Raw genomic sequence first — 19,053 nt, 5'->3', positions numbered from 1 at the left:
ATGTCTTGAACACTTTGTGTCCGACCGAGCAGCCAGGCTACCTACATACCACTCACTACAGCCGAGCCAGCTGTGCCTTTTTTTCTGCAGAGACTCTGATATGCATACTACTATATAGTAATTAGACCGTTGTGCCCTATGTCTACTACCAACACTACAAATTCCGAGCGGGTAAGTACTATGTAGCTCAGTAATGCCATGCCCTTAAGGCTCCTTATAGCTATAATATTAAGATTAGTATTGTTGACTGCGAGTGATTTACAACTTGTACGAAGTAGTTCCTCTCGCACTGCATCAAGTGCAGACTTTAACTTATCAACACCCTTTCTTCTAGTACTACATAGTATTTCACGAGCATTCAAGTTTCGATCGAGCAGAGGGCAAAGCCAGAGCCTCAGTACATAGTAGTATCAGCAGTCATAGTTTCTTCCATAATATTACATCTTACTATGTATGTATGTAAGATGTAAGATGTTACATACATACATACTACTAGTAACATAAGTATATACTACGGTTGTTCGATCCTGAGTGGCTGCCCGCATGGGTAGGCGAAGCCGTTGACCTTACAAAGGTCTCGGATCAAGGTGCTCTATTTCTTCGTGAGCTGGAGCAGGCTGACATAGATGACTACCTCAGATGCCTTTGTCCAGATTACTTACTGTCCATGCACGTCTCCATTCTCTTCGTCCGAATGACCTCCGATTTCAGATAACATGAACTCGCGTACTTTTGACGCATTCCAACGCCAGAAAGATTTCCTTGAGCTGACGGCCGATGACTTTCCACTGCTGGTGAACAAAAGGAAACGTCGAAAGGAGCGGGAAGCGACAAAGTCGCAGGCACGCAAAAGTCGCAGGCACGAAAAAGTCGCAGGCACGACAAAAATGCTCGTCTCAGACCGAAAAGGGTTGGGGGCAGGGCCATCCTTACTGTATTACTCGGGAAAGGGCTCCCGTAGCAACATGATCTTTGCATTTAGGAGCGCCCCCGTTCGTGTCCCAGTCCTCAGTGTCAAAATGGTCTCTTTGCGAACCAGGAACATGATCTTGCTGCTCTTGAGCCTGCCAGTGCCAGCAGTGCAACCCGACTCCATCCACGTCCTTTTCCTCGTCCTCACATGAGTCTTCATCGACTGCTCCAAGTTCCGCCCCCGTTACTAACTCGCTCACTCTTATAGGGAAGACACTATCCTCGAGGCAAGACGCACATGCATCGGGCAGCACCTCCACACGCCAGCAGTACATACCATCATTGAGCACATTGACAAAAGAGCTGAAAAGACCGCTCATGCACACCACGTCGCAAAACTTCCTCCCTAACTGCCTCTGAACGGCATAGGCTGCGCGATGGCCTGCCGCGTCGCTGCCGAAGCCAGTAACAGCAACTCCTCCTCCTCCTCCTCCTCGGGCCTTCTGCAGTCATCATCAGTGGCAGGAAGAAGCCCACCAACATTCCCCTCGGAGTTTCGACGACTACTAGTAGTACTAGACGCGACTTCAATACACCGAAACCTTCAAGGAGGGCAGGGTAGTACTAGACGCGACTTCAATACACCGAAACCGTCAAATCAGGATTGCAGGACAAGCCGGACCAGAAGCTCGACCTCCTTATCATAACCCAGGGCATCATCGAAGCGGTCGATCGCAAGATGGCGCTGCACTATTACGGGAAGCAGCTCCTGATACGTGAACTGATGCCGACGTTGATGAGGTCATCGTCGTCGGTGTACGGCAGGTTCCCAATATTGCGCAGGCAGATTCCTTACTACTAATCCCGGATCGAACCCGGATCGAACCCGGATCAAATATAGAGATTAAGTTTATATAAATACTAACTATATCCTAGCTAGATCTAGATTAAACCTACTAATTAGTAGGACCTACTAGTTTATTAGGGTTAGTATACTAGTACTAGTACTATATACTAGTAGGTAGTACTTAGATAGTAATATAGTACTAGGATTCATCGTAAGTTACCTACCTAGTAATCTCCTACCTGGTATATACTAGTACTCAGTATTTAGAATCTATACATATAGTATCTATATCCTCTTTATAATTCGTACTCACCACTTCCCCACGGTCAAAACCCCAACGGGTCATCACGAATGACAACCTTCCTCATTGAGACTCACATCGCGAACACTAGTACTCCGTCTACTAGTACATAGTACTAGTATCTACACTTTCGTAGTTTCCACCTCTTCTTCCTTACCTCCGGCAGCAACAGTCGTTTCGGCGGGAACCCCAAACACGCCGGTTGATGCTCGACGCTCTTGGTCTTGGGCTTGCGTTCCAAACCTGCGAATGACCAACCAAGCTGGAACCAGTGCAAGAGCCCATAATGCAAAGTTCAAGTAGATACCACCAATCTCGGCGAAGAGGTTGACCGCATTGAGACCATAACTGAGAGCTTGCCAGGCCGACTCGGTTCCTCTGAGCAAGGCAGCAAGCCGGACAGTCTCCGCCGGGGTCGTCGTCAGCTGCCCAATGACAAAGTACAAGTACAAGTAGTTGATCTGGAACCCAATAACGAGGAAGAGGAAGAGGGCAAAGGGAGCCGCAAAGCCGTGGGTGCCGTCTGCCCAGTCGAAAGTCGGATGGGTGCGACGGTAGCGGGTGACGAGGACCGTGGCCCAGATCCACAGGCCGAGCTGCAGAACGCTGAGGACGAAGAATGACGAGCGAGCTCGTAATCGAAGCGAGACGCGGGCGCGATCCAGCCAGAAACCCAGAAGATTACCCGCAGTTACGGCCACGATTCCAGAGAGAAACGACCCTAATGCTCGCGCACGTACAGAGAACCACAAGGCAGAGAAGGTGAACATGACCGCCTCTGTGTACACGGCCTGACCGATGAACGGCACAACAAGCAAGAAGTTCTTGGTGAAGAAGAGCTTTGTCGTTGCTTTGAGCTCGAACCAAGGATGTTCGACAATGGAGAGGTCGACTTTCCGCCCATCACTTCGTTGGACTTGGGACGGGTTGTTCAGAAGAAAGGCGATAAAGGGGCCCAAGGCTTGGAGGGCGATAAAGACCAGGTAAACTGTGTAGGACACCTTGCCTGCTTCGGCTTTATGTACGTTGATGCCGAGATTGATTGCCCCTCCCAGGATCTGGCCTGAAAGGCGAAAGCTCAACCAGAATCCTAGGAATTTGCCTTGATTGTAGGGTTCGGGGTATGCGAGCGCGATGGCGGCCTCGGCCATCCAGAATACACCCGCCGAGATTCCACAGAGGGCAGCCCCGAACAGGACGAACCATTCTGTACCGAATCGATTGTTGGTGTACATGCCTGCCGCGTAAGGGGCATACCCCATAGTTCCAAAAATCAGTGCCCATTTGATGCCCACGAGACGGACCAGAGCGCTCGAGAAGTAGCAGGAGATGATCATGAGGCAGAATGTCAGAGCGTTGGCAGCGTTGACGAGATATGGTTTTGCCTGTCCGCCGGCGCCGAGCGAATTCATGGCACCCCAGAGTCCAGGGGCAGAGAAGTTGGCGAGACCTAGGATTAGGGCATTGTAGAATGTTGAACGGTACCATTTAATGTCTTTAAGGCATCGGGAACAAGCAGTGTTAGCAGCTGTAGGAGTGCTCTCCGTCCCATGTGTTACGAGAAGATGGGAGTGTACTTACGTCGGTGCCCAATTCTCTGTCCATCGGGCGCTCCATCCACCACATGGATCTCTTTGCTGGCCATCTTGTGACGAACACTTTGACGAACACTGTGCTTGGGGCGGGAGTTGTTCTATCTACTCTTGACTTGGAGCGGGTCCTGAGAGGGGTCGGGTGGTGGGAGACATTGCAACACTTATAGCCTGACTCTGTTTCGAAAACTCTGCTCATGAAGTACCTTAAGAAGGTGCATTACCCACGGAAAGTGCATTGTTTCGGTGCCTCGAGTGGCAAGGTAGCAAATTGGCTGATTTTCGTAGCTAATGGTGTGATTGACAACCCTGTCACCCCGGTCAACTGCATGAGGGATCAGCAATCGGGCCCTATCAAAGTCTGCATAGTCGAGCAGAAACGAACAGAAACGAACAAACGATCCTGCATTCGAAAGCGTGCCACCGTGGATATGTGTAGGGAGTCGGCAAATCTCATGGATGACAGCACCAGCCATCCACGCCATAGTTCCAAGATACTAGTCCAGTCTGGGTGGAGAATTGGGTGAGGTAAAAGAATTCATCCTATCGACCGGCTACTTCGCTGAAACCTGGGGAGTCGTAGTGAATGTGTGTTTTCCAGGTCGTCTGGGCCGATTGCGTGCTCGCACCACAATCTGACGGAAGCGCAGGGGTTCTCGATACCCAGAAAGGTGACAACCGGAAGAAAGCTGCATCTGCCTCAATCCTCATCTAGTAATTCTCGCGCCCCTGCAGGTGGTGTCCGAGGGAAAGGCGGTAGGGTAGGTCTTATCACGGTAAATAGGCGCCAATGCGACCAGAGAGGATGAGGATGGCAGCGACGGAAACCTGGCCAGTTGTAGCGACTTGACTGCGCAATGGTTGGTTTGCCGGCCCAAGTATTTTTTCTGCAATGAACACTTCGGCTTCCCGCAAGGCTGGCTAATTCGACGGGTCAGGCTGAGGTCGTTGGCACGAATGGAAGGTGATGAAGAAGATCGTGGTTGTCCACCGTCCGACTCAGACTGCGCCCCAGGGCCGTTAATAATTGTAATGACGCGAACAATGGGATAATATCCCATGGATGAAATCCACTTGACTGTCATCATGTCATTCTTCTTTACCGTCACGAAACTCCCTCCCATCTCTCCCCGTGCCCAATCAATCATTTCGTGTACACATACCTAGGTAGGTAGTATGTTACTTGCATACCCCGTACATGTACATGCGAAAGATCGACCCTGGTCCACGGCCCAAACTCGGAGGCGCCACCGTGCTCTGAGCGGCTGATTGTCGGCCGCAGCCCGCGGCACGTCCCTTGGATAGCAGCGCGGTCCTGTGCACCTGCAGGCTCCGAGCTCAAGGAGCGATGCCAGGAACCACCTGGTACAACACAAAGCTCATTCTCCCTTTGCGTACACTGTACACAGCTCGTGCGGCCTTCATGGTCCATGGGCCGCCGCAGTGATGCACCCAAAAAGAACGAGAGGGACCCCGTGTCAAGCCTCTTAGGAGTGAGGACAAATGTAGTATACGAATACAGACAGCTTGATCTTCGAGGCTCGGATCGGACCAAACTAAGACATGGGCCCCGTTGACTTCAACAGCATTTCATATGATCGCGGAAAGAGTCAGTCTGTAGCCTTTGCCGCGTACTGTCTTTGTAAGACATAACAACAACCTTCTGGAAGGTGTATTAGAACCCTTGTGTCCTCCAGGCAAGAGAGACTAGATAATCACGAGTGCCATACAGTACTGACACGCAAAAGTTGTAATCTCCAACGATTGCGGAGGCTTAGGCGGTGTTGGGGAACAAGAGACTACTGAGAAGTCTTCCATTCAGGTGCCACCCCAACCTCATCTCCATCAATTATCTAGAGAGGTAGGCCCTCAGGCTTCCCCCAGGCTCATGAGAGCACCCCTTCCGTCATGTCGTCGACACCGTATCTCGACGCTCTCAGCAGGGACGGGTTCGTGACGATTCCCAATCTGATCCCGCCCCAGTTGTTGCTAGCCCTCAAGGCATGTAGTAAATACACCACCGATAGGGCACGACAAGGCAAGTGGCCATACGTTCGGACGGTTCCAAAGCAGTATCCGCCATGGCAAGAGTGGAAGCCAGGAGACAACATCTGGGGCATCCAGCATCTCCTTCACGCAGACATGAATGTCCGAGACACGTTTGCCGAGCTTTACTTCTCTGACGAGGTATTATCGGTGGTCAAGGAGTTACTGGGCCTCAAAGATGATCCTAACGGCGACGAGAAGTTGGTGATGGAGCTGTTCAATCTGCTTGTCAGCCCGGCCCAACACCAAGATTTTGAGCTGAGCTGGCATCGAGACGACATTCGCCCAGACGTGACGCCGGAAGAGGAGGAGAGGCTACTGCAAGAGAAGAGTCCGGGGGGCCAACAGCTACATGCCCAATACAACATTGCCCTGTTTCAGGATTCGTCTCTCATTGTCATCCCGGGCAGCCATCGGCGTGTGAGGACCGAGACAGAACGAGCGGCTGCTCCCTATGAGCCACATTTGCCAGCACAACTTGTGGTGGAGCTTCAGCCGGGGGATGCCGTGTTCTATGACAGCAACATTCTCCATCGTGGCATCTACAAGGGCATTGATGTAACGAGCGACTTCGGCCGCATGACACTCCACGGATCGGTTGGCCTGGCAGGGCATGGGAATGAACGGGCACGTCAGGTCCTGCAGCACGCTGTTGGAGACTGGGTGGACAGAGCTCAATTCTCGATCGAGGGCCGCAGGGGCGAGCGAGCAGAAGGCATGCGAAGGAGACTGGTTGACATGGGCGGCGGAAAAGATCTGGGATATTCTCTAGTAGGCTGAGGATGTGTAGGAAGAGAGAGAGAGAGAGAGAGAGAGAGCGTGGTACATTTAATTACTATTTACTGTCTCCGTACTGCCCGTATAAAGCGACAGCGCAGGACGTTCATTTTACCCCACAACACGAGGACAGTGGCGTCCAACACATCATCTGCCCACTTCCTTATTCCCACTTCCACCACTCTCCACCGCCACTCTCTACCATCACTCTCACGAGCCGGTCTCGTCTCAATCCTACAGTCAGAGGAGATATACGGGCCGTTCTCCCAGACCTGCCTTCCTTCATTGTGTCCTGCCAGCTTTGCAATGGCCGCTGACCTGACGAGCATCAAACTCAACCCGGACAGTCATGTCCTGCTGGTATCCCTCACCTCCGCCCCCCAACTCTGTGGAATCTTTACTAACCCAGCCCCTGCAGGACCAGCCTCTCCTCCGGCTACCTCATGAACTTGTCAAGCGAAACTTTAGAAACACTCAACGCTACGTGGAGCGCGAAAGAGACCAGATCCTACCCTCCCTGAAGGACACTGCGAACGCAGCACTCAGTTCCTCTCAGACCCCAGAGGAGACGCTTGCCTCGCTCGATGCCATGATCCAGCGGATGCAAACTTTCAAACGCAAAATAGACAAATTGCACGCCGAAGAAGAGACGCTCCACGAACACTCGGCAAAACGTATCAGACACCTCCAAGAACTATACGAGATTCCTTCCCTTGCGGATGTCAAGTATGATGACTGGGCTCGCACTCGTCTTGACCGTTTGATGGTCGACTACCTCCTCCGCTCGGGCTACTCGAAAACGGCCTCCTCGCTGGCGGAGACGAAGCAGATCTCTCACCTCATCGATCTCGACACATTTGTAACATGCCACAGGATTGCCTCTTCCTTGAACCGGGGCGAGACGAAAGATGCCCTCGCCTGGATCGCCGAGAACAAGAACTCTCTAAAAAAGCTTATCACGGCACCCTACAAGTGCACGAACCTGGAGTTCGAACTCCGCCTTCAACAATACATCGAACTCGTCAGGGCAGGGACAATACCCAAGAAACTTGAAGCAAGAATGTACGCTCAACAACATCTGACGCCACACGCCTCCTCTCGTCCAGATGCTATAATGCAAGCAGCGGGTCTGCTTGCCCAAGAGCCCAATACAGAAGCAGAGCCGTACCGGGGATTGTTTGCCCCTTCTCGCTGGCGCCATCTGTCGAACCTGTTCATCGAGACTCATCACACCCTGCTGTCTCTCCCGGTACAGCCGCTTCTCCACGCTGCCTTGTCTGCCGGCCTCTCCGCGCTGAAAACTCCAGCGTGCCACAGCGCCTACAACCCGGCGAGTTCGTCGACGCCGGGACACGCACGAATCGCCACAAACACCTCTCTCTGTCCGATCTGCAGCATGGAATTAAACGACCTGGCGCGCAACGTACCGTACGCGCATCACACAACCAGCTTTGTCGAGTCGGATCCTGTTGTTTTGCCCAACGGACGCATCTACGGCCGCGAACGCCTTGAGGAGTTGCAGCGCAAGCTTGCAATGTCTGGCTTGGGTGGCGGCGAAGGAGGCATACATGATCTGCAGATTGGGAAAGAAGGCGAGGTCCGGGACCCCACAACCGGTGAGAGCTTTACATGGGAGCAGGTCAAGAAGGTGTATATCATGTAGTTGGGGTTAACAGAGTTGTCTGGTCGTCCTGGGAGCAGGAGTAGCGCCCTCTCCATATCTCCGGGTCTTCGTGCCAACGGAAGAAAGCGATGGGTGGGAACACACCACGATCATCGACCGAAATAGTTGCGCAACCCATATACTCCCTGGTCTTGTCAGTTACAGTCGGCCTGCTTCTCACACGTCGACGGCTTTTGATGACACCATCTATCAATCCGCCGGTACCACAAGCTTGCGCCTTATCTGGCTCGTCTAGGAATGCACCCATTCTCCAGCTCTTACACCCGAAAGCCGCACTTGATGGTACTCGCCTCTATATGGATCTTATCACAACGAGCAGCGATTGAAATCAGGCAGGCAGACTGCTCGAGGTTTCTACGACACGAAGGTCGTGAAGTACGAGCCTTGATGTCATCAATCCAAGCCCAGGAAAGGCCTGGGAGCATACGCAGTCACTAGGGGCTGGATGACTACCTACGTACCTATATGTAGTATGTCAAATGTGCCGGCCGCATTGGTCTGGGGTACACTGTATACGGATTGGATACTCGTACTGGAGACAAGTTAGAATGAATGCGATATGGAACCAGGCTTCAAGAGGTCATCAAAGGCATGCATTCATTCATCTGTTCATTCTCTCTAAGTTGGTCTCGACATTGCCCATGACGCCCATCTCACACTCGCAGTCGCAATCCCATTCCTGCCATTCTCGACTGTCGTTGGACTTGGTAGGAGTAGTATGCTTTATGCCCGAAGTTGAGCTCATCAAACACCCTCCCGTGCATTATTCCGCAATTAGCAGCCACAAACCTGAGAACAACGCTGCCCCAACCAGTCAGATTTTATTTCTGTCTTAATCGACAGATTCTGAACTGGACTCTGAAATCAAGCACGCAGAGAGAGAAAAGCAGGCTTCGGGGCCTCCATCGAAACTTGCAACATGTACTGTATGGCGTGATGTGGCGTGAACCTCCAGTAGTTCTTCGTCCCACCGCTGCCTGCCCGCTCTGCGTCGCCTCGCTTCCGCACCGTCTTCATCAATATCCTTCTGCCTTTTCTTTATGCCGATGTATCCGCCGTCGTCCCGGATCTCGTCGGAGTCGCACTGACGCCAGACCATGATGCAGCCACCGTCGACGCCATCGGCCTTCCCGGCGTTACACCGGGACCGCCTCGTCTAGCCGTCCCACGCAAGCTCATATTCATACTGAGTGCTCGATGGGTATGTCCGTGTCCTGGGGCATGTCGATGGCTGTGACTGAGCGTGGAGACATCATGCTTGCCTAGACATTGACAAAAATACAACGTTAGTGACCCATCACCAGTATAACCGCCCGAAAGAGCGAAAGGGGGCTTGACTTTGGACTTACCATCACAACAAGCCCTCACGTTCTCGAGTCCACCGAACCCGATTTCTTCTTGCCTGAGCATTTCTCGCCGCAGTTCTTCCGCCGAGTCGATGCGTCCGTCGGTGACTATGCTGGCGTCGTAAATACTGCCACCTTCGCTACGCACACCGCTTGTAGGGTGGACGTTCGCCGTCTCGCTCATCCTGCGGCTCCGTCCGGTAACTGATCCAATCATGCGCGAGAACCGGCTCACACTACTCGCCCTGACTGTACGCTCATGGTCAGCGTCATGAGAGTGCTCGGTTCGACTCCTTCGTATGCCCGAGTTAGGAGCAGTCCGAGTCGTGACGGAGTTCTGAGGGGCATGTAATGCACTGGTGCTGGTGACACTGCCCAACGGAGGTGGCTGTCGCTGAGCTGCCGAGGCTCGATTAGAACTGGTGCCTCGTGTGGTGCGGGAATTGTAGCTTGACAGACTCATGCGACTGCCAGTAGGGACAAGTGTGGCTCCATATCCCCCAGCATTGACGTTGAATTCGTTCAGGTCGTCTCCAGTAATGCTGTTTCCTGCAACCGCATATGTTCCAGGATTTGCGTCCTCGCCACGGAGCAGCAAGTAGTTCAGCGCATTGAACCAAGTCTCATGTCGCTGACCGGTAGTCGCAGTAAACCGCACGCGTCGACCCGGAGTGATGACCTCGAGGCTCTTTCGGTGAAGGCCAGGTGGCATCGGGTTGTTATCGGCTATAACCTGAACACTTTGTATAAGGACGCTCTTTGCCTTGAGCTCATTCCTTCCTGCGGTCTGTGGATCCTTATCAGACCAGTATAAAGTTTTGGTATAAGGATGCACCCAGAAGTATCGGAGATGGCGTGTCTCCGACATCTCTGCTCGGCCCGCTTTTCGCGTATACTTCCACAAGAATTCGCCGATCATAGTCTGGGTAATGGCTTGAATAATCCTTGGGTCTGTACCGAGCCCGTGAGGCACACCCTGCGCGTGGGGATGCATATTGAACCGTTCGTCTATTTCCGAGGCAAAAGATGACACTGATGATCGATGGGACAGTTCAGAAGTGACGGTTCCACGGTGGGAGCGGCTAACATTAGAGGTACGTGGCGCGTTGCTCTCCCGAGTAGGAGACCGTATGGACTCGCCCGGCGTCTTTGGACGCCGCATTGCCGACGCAGGGTATGCCGGCGGTCCCATAACAGTCAGCACTTGGTCAGAGTCGCTTCCTTCTCGACTAGGCGACGCAACTCGGCCTGTAGCCTTTGCGATTGCTGCTTTATGGTCAGGTGGAAGAGGTGGATGTGGTGCCGTACTGCTAGGGCGCCGCTGGCCCAATGCAATTGATAGTCGCTTGTTGGGGGATGGGACTGCAGCGGAGGGAGCAATTCCAGCCTCCATCTGATTTGCTGTCATTTGGTTGCCTTGAGTTCCTTCCACTGGCGTCAATGGATCAAGAGGACGTGCAATGACCTCCGACGCGTTACCGCTGGGTGGCAATAACACGGGGATACTGCTCTTGGGGCGAAGCGCCTCCTCAATTTGTCGGGCAGTCAGGAGCGTTTGCGAGCCTTGGTCATTGCTAGAGGTCAACGGTGCGCTGTCCATTTGGTCAAGCTGCTTGGACTTGGGTAGCGAGGCCGTTCTGATGGGGACTCTGTTACCAGAAGCGTCCTGCAACGGGCGCGTCTCCTTAGACCGCAAGTCATTAGCAGATTTCTCCGGTTCACTTGTTTCGTCCTCAGCGATAACGGGAGCAGGGGCTTCCTTGGATTTTGCGAATCCAAAGGCAGCAGCAGCTGAAGCGAGCAGACCCGTGGCGCCCACTTTTTCCGACGTGGTCAGACCAGTTGGGAGATCGTCTACCTGCGTCGAGGCCGCGATACTAACAGGCTGTACCGGGGGTATCGCCTGGATCGGCTCTGTCGCTTGTGATTGGATGGTAGAGAAACCAAGGAGCTTGGGCGCTTCTGGCGGAGACGGAATCACATTCTCAGGAGACTTGGGGGTAGTGTCGTGCATCACAAGACCCGAATAACCTAATCGGCGAGGCGTTTCGAGGTGATGAGTGGGATCAATTTCCGAGTGCAATGACTCGGAATTCTGAGCTTCGTCCCACACGGTCTTAGGAGGTGTAATGAAAGCTGTATTCCTCACCGGACTGTCTTGTAGAGTTCTCTGAGGAGTATATTGAGTACCGTTGTCAATGTGTTTGATAGGCGAGGTCGGGACCGTGGGGGGTAAGGGAAAGTCTGACGGTAGCGGTGTTCGTAAGTTGTCTCGATCTGGAGAAGGCGGCTCCATAACTGTCCCTGCATCAACAAGGGCCCGTATGGGAAGATCTTCTTTTGGTATCCATGGTTCTGTCATCATCCCAGAGTCAACCATTGGCCTCTTCGCGATGCTCTGTGCTGGTTCTTGAGGCATAGCCTGCCCACTCGGGGTGTAGGTAGTAAAACCTGGAGTAGACGTCGCAGAAGCTATACTGATTCTACCTGGGGTGCCGAAACTAGAGGCGTCATTAAAATCACCAAGCTCCGCAAAGAGGCTCTGTTCAGCAGCCGGTGGACTGCGATCGCTGGTGACAGTGGCGGGCGAATCTTGGGATATGGCATCTGACAGGAGAAGTGTAGCTGCGCTGTCGGTAGGCACTCTTGACTGTCGAGCAAAAGATTGTCGCCCATTCCTGAGACGGAATTTGTGTGACTGAGCGACAACTGGAGTCTTCAGCTCGTCTTCGTCTTCTCCAGCAGACGTGGAGGCCGTGCTAATGTAAGACTGCCTATCACCCGCAGGCTTGAAGGCGAGACTCGGCTTAGGAGCTCGGCCAGGACCTGTTCGCCGGATATGAGACGCTGTGTCTTCTGTCTCGGTCAAATCATCTGTGCTGTCGCCTGCCAGACTTTCCGCTCCAGTTTGGAAGTCCTCGCTTTCCGTTGCATGTCGCTCGTCTGCCGTATCGAAGACGCCCTCAGTCTCATTTGCGGTCTGATATGCGTCACTTGCGTCCGTTATACGCCCTTCGGTAGCGATTGGCAAAGTCAGATGCTTGTGGTGAGTTGGAGTGTCCACAAGATGATCTTCCCACTCATCATCCTCCAGTTCCACATCGGTGCGCATGCGCCGGCTGCCTCCCAGCATGTCGAGCCGAGCTGGCTTCTTAAAAGCATCCGACTTGGTCTTTTGTCGCTTGTTCCCACTGCCTAGTGAGCCATCTCCACGTCGTTGCTCAAGTTCGTCTCTGGCATCCTGTAGCATTCGCTTCAATTCAATTTTTTCCGTCTTTTCACGGTGTATGTTATTTTTCAGATTCTGAATCATCCGATGAGCGTGATGCAACGAGCTTCTCAGAGTCTCTGACTCCAGACCTCCGTGCCTGGGTGTCGCTTTCGTAGGTGAAGGAGGGGGAGAATTCTCTGGGTCGTCATAGTTGTTGAATTCCTCGTCATACTCGTGAGTTGCAGACATCTCTGCGTCGGGATGTTGGCCCCGTAGGCGCGCAGCAACAGCTCGTGCCAATTCGTGGTTCTGAGCTGTCAACTCATCAATCTTGGTTTGTAGTGACGCTCTATCGCTATCGCCCAACTCTATGGTGCGTTTGAGAGTGTGTAACTCGGAATCATGGGCCTTTTTGGCTGTAGCATGTTCATCAGCCAATTTGTCGTGGGCCAGTCTTGTTTCATCCATTTCGCTTTGCAGACGATTTTTCTCCGCTAGTGTGGCTGCAAGACTGGCGGTGAGTCTTTTCTCACGATCAGCAGCCTCGCGAGCCGCAGCAAGGAGCTCATGCGTCTGCGTTTCGAGATTCCAGTTTTCATCCTTGTATTTCTGTTCACTCTCGTCGAGGGCACGCAAACGCTGAGTAAACATAAGCTGGTCCTCTTCCAACCGGTCTCTTTCAGCGTTGACCTGCTTCAGAAGTTCATCCCGTTCGGCTACGGCACTCTGCAATTGTCTCACTTGGGCTAGAAGCGATGTGCTGATGTCGGCTGCAAATTGCAGGTCCCCGGCACGATTGCTGGGCTGATTTCGTTGGCGGCGACTGGGAGCTGTTACCTTGGTTGGAGACGCCGTGGCCTGGCTTGAAAAGGTGGATTGTTCAGACCCAGGCTTTTCTTCGCCGCTGACTGCTCTTGATTTGGGACCCAGCAGCGCTCTTGCTATCTCTTTGCCGACATCATTGTGTTCTCTCTCCAAATCAGCCAGTCGTTGTCGCAACTCTGGCGAAATTTCCGCATCACCCTGCTGTTCTTCTACTTCGCGCAACTTCTCCGTAAGCTGTGATTGTTGTAGCAAGAGTGACTCTCCAAGCTTTTGGGCATCTTGTAGACGGCGCTCGGTCTCGGCGAGATGCGCAACTATACTTCGTTTGACCTGAGAAGGTGACGTGCTTGCGCCCAGCGTAATCGATTCAGGATCTACCAGGCTGGAGTACCGGTGGGCATGTGACGAGTGCCGGGGCTGCGGATCGTCGACAAACGGATCAGACAATTCATGCACTGACGCGTGCAGATTTTTGTTCAGGGTATCTTCGTTTCCTGCTACCGCAGCAGTCGTCATGGCTGCGTGGATGGAGGTTGTATCAAACCAGCCTGGGGACGACGTTTAGGGTGATGGCCGGACCTGCGCAGCGGCAGCATGCATTTCGAGATAATGACAATCGAGAGGAAGCTTGAATGGGATGACGGACGGTGCCCACGACGAGCAGCGTTGTCAACAGAGGAAGTGCGGACTCGGCCAAAGGAGGAATGATTGGTCAATGTGTTTGTTGACGCGTCGGGATGAAGTGGGAGCTGGGGTCTGACCAGTCGCAGTCGCAGTCGGAGGAGGTAGTTGGCGGCGACTAAAACCTGTTCTCAGCCACACCAGTCAAGGCCTTTGAGTTTGCAGCCTGGCCCGATATAAACGAGAGGATGTTGAGTGAGTGTCGAGCGTAAAGATAGTAGTAGTGATGAACAGATGACGGGAGAAGCCCGCACTGGTGAATAGGGCATTTATCGGGGAGCAAGGAGGAGGTCCTTAGGTTCCTCCGGCAAGCCTTAGGAGCCTTGGCCTTGGTTTCTACTACTAGCAGGCAGTAGTCCTACATGTTCTAACTCGAAGTACGGATTACATATTATCATCCCTCATGGTGACAGCTCGGCTTCTGCAGGTGGTGTTGGCATTTTTGCGAGGAGCACATCATCCTACCCGATCTGCTTCACTCCGCCCTTGCCAACCTGGAGGAATGGACGAGTTCAATCGCTGCGAGACTAATAATGGCATCAGAGATATTTTGTTTTTGACATTTCAGGATTCGGGCCCAAGTGCCGTCACGTCGCAGAAATGATTACAACCCATACTATATGTACATAATGTCCGCATTAGCTCTATGAACAGCGTTCCCAATTGGTATTAGTCGCCTGCACCAACATGGTAGCAGTAGAAGCCGGTGTAGCCTGAAGGACCTCTGGCCGTGGATATATCCTGTCGAAACTTGATTAACAGCCGCATTGTAGCGTGCAATGATGTAGGAAGTCCTCTCCTATGCTGGCGCACCGGACGATCTGGTCCGAGAGCAACACCGGCTCGCAAGAGCCGAACTCTATGACCACTTCTGCCCCGACGACTCCTTCTCTTTGAGTCCTCCTATTCGTTCTAGGTCGAGAGATTGAAAACGATCGGCGTCTTCTTTCTGGTAGGGTGGAAGTGGCTCACGGTGGAGAGGTTCCATACCAACACTTCCCGACTCTGTAATATGAACCACAACCACGCGTCCTTGTTGATGGCTGCCGGCATTGCCCTCTTCGTCAGGGAAGGTGATGTGAATTTCAGGCACGGTAGCCGACGGCGGACTCGAGGAGTTGTGAATGAGGTTCATCTTTTCATCGTAGACAAATATGGATTCGTTCTTCCCCTGGGCGTTGAAACTGCTTATTGATGGGGAGCGATGATGCGAATGTCCATGCTGATGGTATGTTGGTAACAAGGCTTGCTGTCTCCTTTGCTGCTTGCGGCGCAGGCAAAGCAGGATCAAAGAGCAGAGTGAGGCAAGTAGGAGAAGGGCGAAGAAGACAAAGAGTAGGTGACCCATTGTATAAGATGATGGTTTGTCGTCTGTGAAGTCGGAAGAATCGCGAACCCGGAGACGATGGGACTTTAAGACGTCCATCACGAGGTCGGAAGCGTCGTGGATAGGTGCGAACGTCCGTCAAGGACGTAGATCAATATAGATCTCGAGATAGAAGGCTGATGTCAGGGTGATCGGCGATCGGAGAATGCGAGTGCGATGGAGGGGATAACGTTGGGCTCAAGTTGGGGGCCGTGGACTCGATACTGTTGCCTTCTGAGTTTGAAAGGAATCACGTCCTGTCGTGATGAAAGGAGGCTGGCAAGGTCGGTACGCGTACGCGTGTCATGCAGACCAGATCTGATTTGCACAGTCTGTCGGAGGTCCGAGTCGCGATTACGCTTGCGCAGAGTCTCCTGGACCAGGCGGGTTGACCGTGTGTTTGTGGCTGGAAAGACAGAATGAACGGACGGCACGGGCTCAGCAAAAGAGTGAAGCTGAACACTGCCAGAAGGGGAACGCACGGAGCGTGAGAGAATGGAAGCCGATGAAAACGGGGGAAGGAGGTTGTATGATGGCGAGGTGTGTAGGTAGGTAGGTAGGGAAATACAATCAATATCGACAACAGAAATGAGATTTTGAGTATTGTTCCAGGGGGAACAGCAGCATGCGTATGCAGCACTCTGTATCCGTACTCCGTACTGCCGGGGGCCGACGATCGTGGGCTACCTACTCGTAGGTCCCTGCTAAGTGCCTACAGAACCCTCCGCTCAGAATAACAACACTGCCCACTGTGCCCAGGCTAAAGGGAGGCCGGCCATCTCGCCTGATTGCGCGTTGACGTTGACAGGGGGAGATGGATTTCACCAGTGACAATCATCCATGTGCCCCAGATGGCCAGTTTATCTCTGTGGAGTTCTTCCGTAGGCTGTTGAAGCCCCCAATCAACGGACTTCCAAGGGAACCAGCCTCCCGCCATGTGGGCTCACCGGGGCTTAGGGGCTTAGAGGCTCTTACTGGTGCTTACCATTGACGAGTCGCAGGCTTAGACTCGGCATGTCGGAGGTTGAGCAATCTTCCATCCGTGCACTGCCAGTGTACTCCGTATACGAGTAATTTCCTCCAACCAAGCAAGATTTCTGGCTTGCCACGTATCATTGGTCTGTCGCTGCGAACTTGGAAATGGAGCACCGTCAACAAACAAGCAACATCAGTCGTTTCTATCCATTTCTATCCCAGATGTTTGTCTTTCGCTTTGAGTACTAGTACTACGCCGGACTTGTATTGCTCCACTGCTAGCTTGTTTGCAGCTTTGCCAGTTGTCTTGTTACATAAGGTATATCTCCCTGAGGAGAGAAGCAAGAGGGCACGTAATGCGATCTTCATGTTTCCATCCTAGAGTGCCACGCGTACCGCGAGTGTTCTTAGGAGCGGAGATAGCTTGAGCCTCACTGGCGTCTCTGCTCAGCTTACAGAGTTGGAGCTCCAACCAAATTTTGGTTGACGCCCGACCCAAGAGCAGGTTACTCACTCCACAGAGTCCAGACTTCTCAGTCTATGGTGGGTGGTGAGAGATAGTGCCAACTAACCCTGTCGGGTCAAACAAACAATAATGGCAAGTTGGCTCTTCGATCGCTGGGAGAATGTGTGGCTATTCTGTTTGCTTGTGTCCACTGCCCACTGTCGTGGACACGACGGAAAAGTCTGGTCGTGGATAGCATGGCGGTGAGTCAGGTGTTGGTGGTGTCTATCTGCCTGCTGACTGGGCATCCGGACTGGACGCTAAAGACGTTCTCTCATATTTGGCCACGTCACTGCTGGGTCGGGGCGCAGAGTGTTTGCGCTCAAATGGAGACGGGGACCTCAGGTGATGGGCAGAAGTAAGCAAACAAACCATCTGGTAGGTAGGTGCTCGGTATTTTCTCGTGGGTGATGGGGGACAAAGAAATGCACATAGTACGAGTATGTGCCCGAGAGGATCGACGGGGGCTGGCCATGGCTTATATGCCTGGCGGGGAGTCAATCAGCCTTAAGCCCAGGGGTGGGTGTCAAAATAGATGGCAGGTTACAAGGCGGTCCTTTCCTATTAACAAAATGTCCTACTATCGCGTCGAGAGAGGCCGTAATTAGACTATATCTGGTACCTCAGAAGAGCATTTATCTGGTAGAGCCAGAGAATTCCCTAATAGTCTCGGAGCAGTAGTTGGATCTCGTATCTACTGTACCTGAACCTGGTGCGGATACCTTGTATGTGTACTCCGTAAGAAATGGGACATGCTCACCCCAAAGATCCCACAGTCGGCGGAAGCGAACAGATAGTACCTACCTAGGTAGATACAAGCAAGCACTTTGCACGGTACGTATTTCTGGTCGACGCAATGGCCCAGAGTGCCGTGTGCGGCGATGCCATGTTCGGTCAGGTTGCGATGGATCTACGACTGGAGGGCTTAAGGCTCTTTAGGCCCTAATCGAACCGAGGGGCAATTGCAATGGGAATGGCGATGTCTGATGCGCAGCTGCAAGCCACAGCCGTCGTTAAAGAGAAAGCCCAAGAATTCGAAGCTTGACCCCCTTGCGGCCCGGAATTAGTGGGCAGGGGCAGGGGCGGGGCTTGGGAGCCTTAGGGGCCTTAGGGCCAGTTGGTTGTAGCTTAACGGACCGCCATTCCCTTCTCGAGCAATATGACAGCGCCCAGCTGGCCTACTGCCGATACAGAAAGGGCCCTAAGGCCGCAGGTGAAGGCCTGTGTTTGAAACACTTCAAACACGCCCACGCCCGCACTTTAGCAGCAGAACGGACGCTCCACTAAGCCCACACCAGCCGTCGATCTGGGGTCTCGATGCTGCCTGCGCATCATGCTCATCCGAACAAACACGTTTTTCTGATATACTAGTATCATCTTTTTAGGCTTCCAGAGGCAGTTCTTTGCAACCTGTCTGCTTCTCATCCGTCGTGTAACCCTTCTTCTCGACCCCTTCAGTGATTGTCTGGCTGGGCGTTCCGATCCACCTGCTTGTCCAAAGAATTCTCCCCACCGCCCGTCCCTCCACGCCTGCCCATCCCTCACCGCAGACCCGACTCGTCTAGCCCACCACCACCCACCAGATTTGCGCCTTGCCTCGCACGAAACCGGCGACGCAGCATTCCACAACTTCCAACGTCCATCCCATCCCTTGCTCCATGCTCAAATCGCGGTCGACCCGCCTATCTGCTGGCAGATGCTTCTCCTCCCCCATCGCGCCTCCTCTGACTCCTCCTGTCGCTTCCCGTCCGGTGCGGAATCAGGCTTAGTCGGCCATGATTTTCATTTGCCCTGCGGCTGCCTGCTGAGATTGTACCATCTCTTTCCTGGCGAACGAAGGGGTACATGACACCGCCAAACCTTGCTTCCTTCGATTCACCTTCGTCTCTTTTAATTTCTCGTCCCTCCCTCGGGTTCCCTCCTTGTATTTGCGACGGGATATATTATAATCCGGGTTTGGTGTACATCTCACCATACATATCTTC

At 53.0% G+C, this 19,053-nt stretch overlaps 5 protein-coding genes across 5 annotated transcripts; 2 read left to right on the top strand and 3 right to left on the bottom strand.

Annotated features, from left to right (window-relative positions):
• Positions 1-2,182: 2,182 nt before the first annotated feature.
• A1O3_08158 (uncharacterized protein) lies at positions 2,183-3,705 on the bottom strand (the record flags this gene model as incomplete). Its single annotated transcript, XM_007738257.1, has 2 exons — positions 2,183-3,555; positions 3,642-3,705. The coding sequence occupies 2 exons, from the start codon at positions 3,703-3,705 to the stop codon at positions 2,183-2,185; spliced, it is 1,437 nt and encodes a 478-aa protein (XP_007736447.1).
• A 1,855-nt stretch (positions 3,706-5,560) lies between these two features.
• Positions 5,561-6,478, top strand: A1O3_08157 (uncharacterized protein; the record flags this gene model as incomplete). Its single annotated transcript, XM_007738256.1, has 1 exon — positions 5,561-6,478. The coding sequence occupies one exon, from the start codon at positions 5,561-5,563 to the stop codon at positions 6,476-6,478; it is 918 nt and encodes a 305-aa protein (XP_007736446.1).
• Positions 6,479-6,781: 303 nt separating this feature from the next.
• A1O3_08156 (uncharacterized protein) lies at positions 6,782-8,138 on the top strand (the record flags this gene model as incomplete). Its single annotated transcript, XM_007738255.1, has 2 exons — positions 6,782-6,835; positions 6,894-8,138. 2 exons carry the CDS (start codon positions 6,782-6,784, stop codon positions 8,136-8,138), a joined length of 1,299 nt encoding a protein of 432 aa, XP_007736445.1.
• Positions 8,139-9,197: 1,059 nt separating this feature from the next.
• A1O3_08155 (uncharacterized protein) lies at positions 9,198-14,057 on the bottom strand (the record flags this gene model as incomplete). Its single annotated transcript, XM_007738254.1, has 2 exons — positions 9,198-9,421; positions 9,509-14,057. 2 exons carry the CDS (start codon positions 14,055-14,057, stop codon positions 9,198-9,200), a joined length of 4,773 nt encoding a protein of 1,590 aa, XP_007736444.1.
• Positions 14,058-15,081: 1,024 nt separating this feature from the next.
• Positions 15,082-15,648, bottom strand: A1O3_08154 (uncharacterized protein; the record flags this gene model as incomplete). Its single annotated transcript, XM_007738253.1, has 1 exon — positions 15,082-15,648. One exon carries the CDS (start codon positions 15,646-15,648, stop codon positions 15,082-15,084), a length of 567 nt encoding a protein of 188 aa, XP_007736443.1.
• Between the last annotated feature and the right edge of the window lie 3,405 nt (positions 15,649-19,053).

This window comes from Capronia epimyces (assembly GCF_000585565.1).
Source record: "Capronia epimyces CBS 606.96 chromosome Unknown aczIQ-supercont1.7, whole genome shotgun sequence".
Classification (NCBI taxonomy): domain Eukaryota; kingdom Fungi; phylum Ascomycota; class Eurotiomycetes; order Chaetothyriales; family Herpotrichiellaceae; genus Capronia; species Capronia epimyces.
This window is presented reverse-complemented; position numbering and strand designations above follow the sequence as displayed.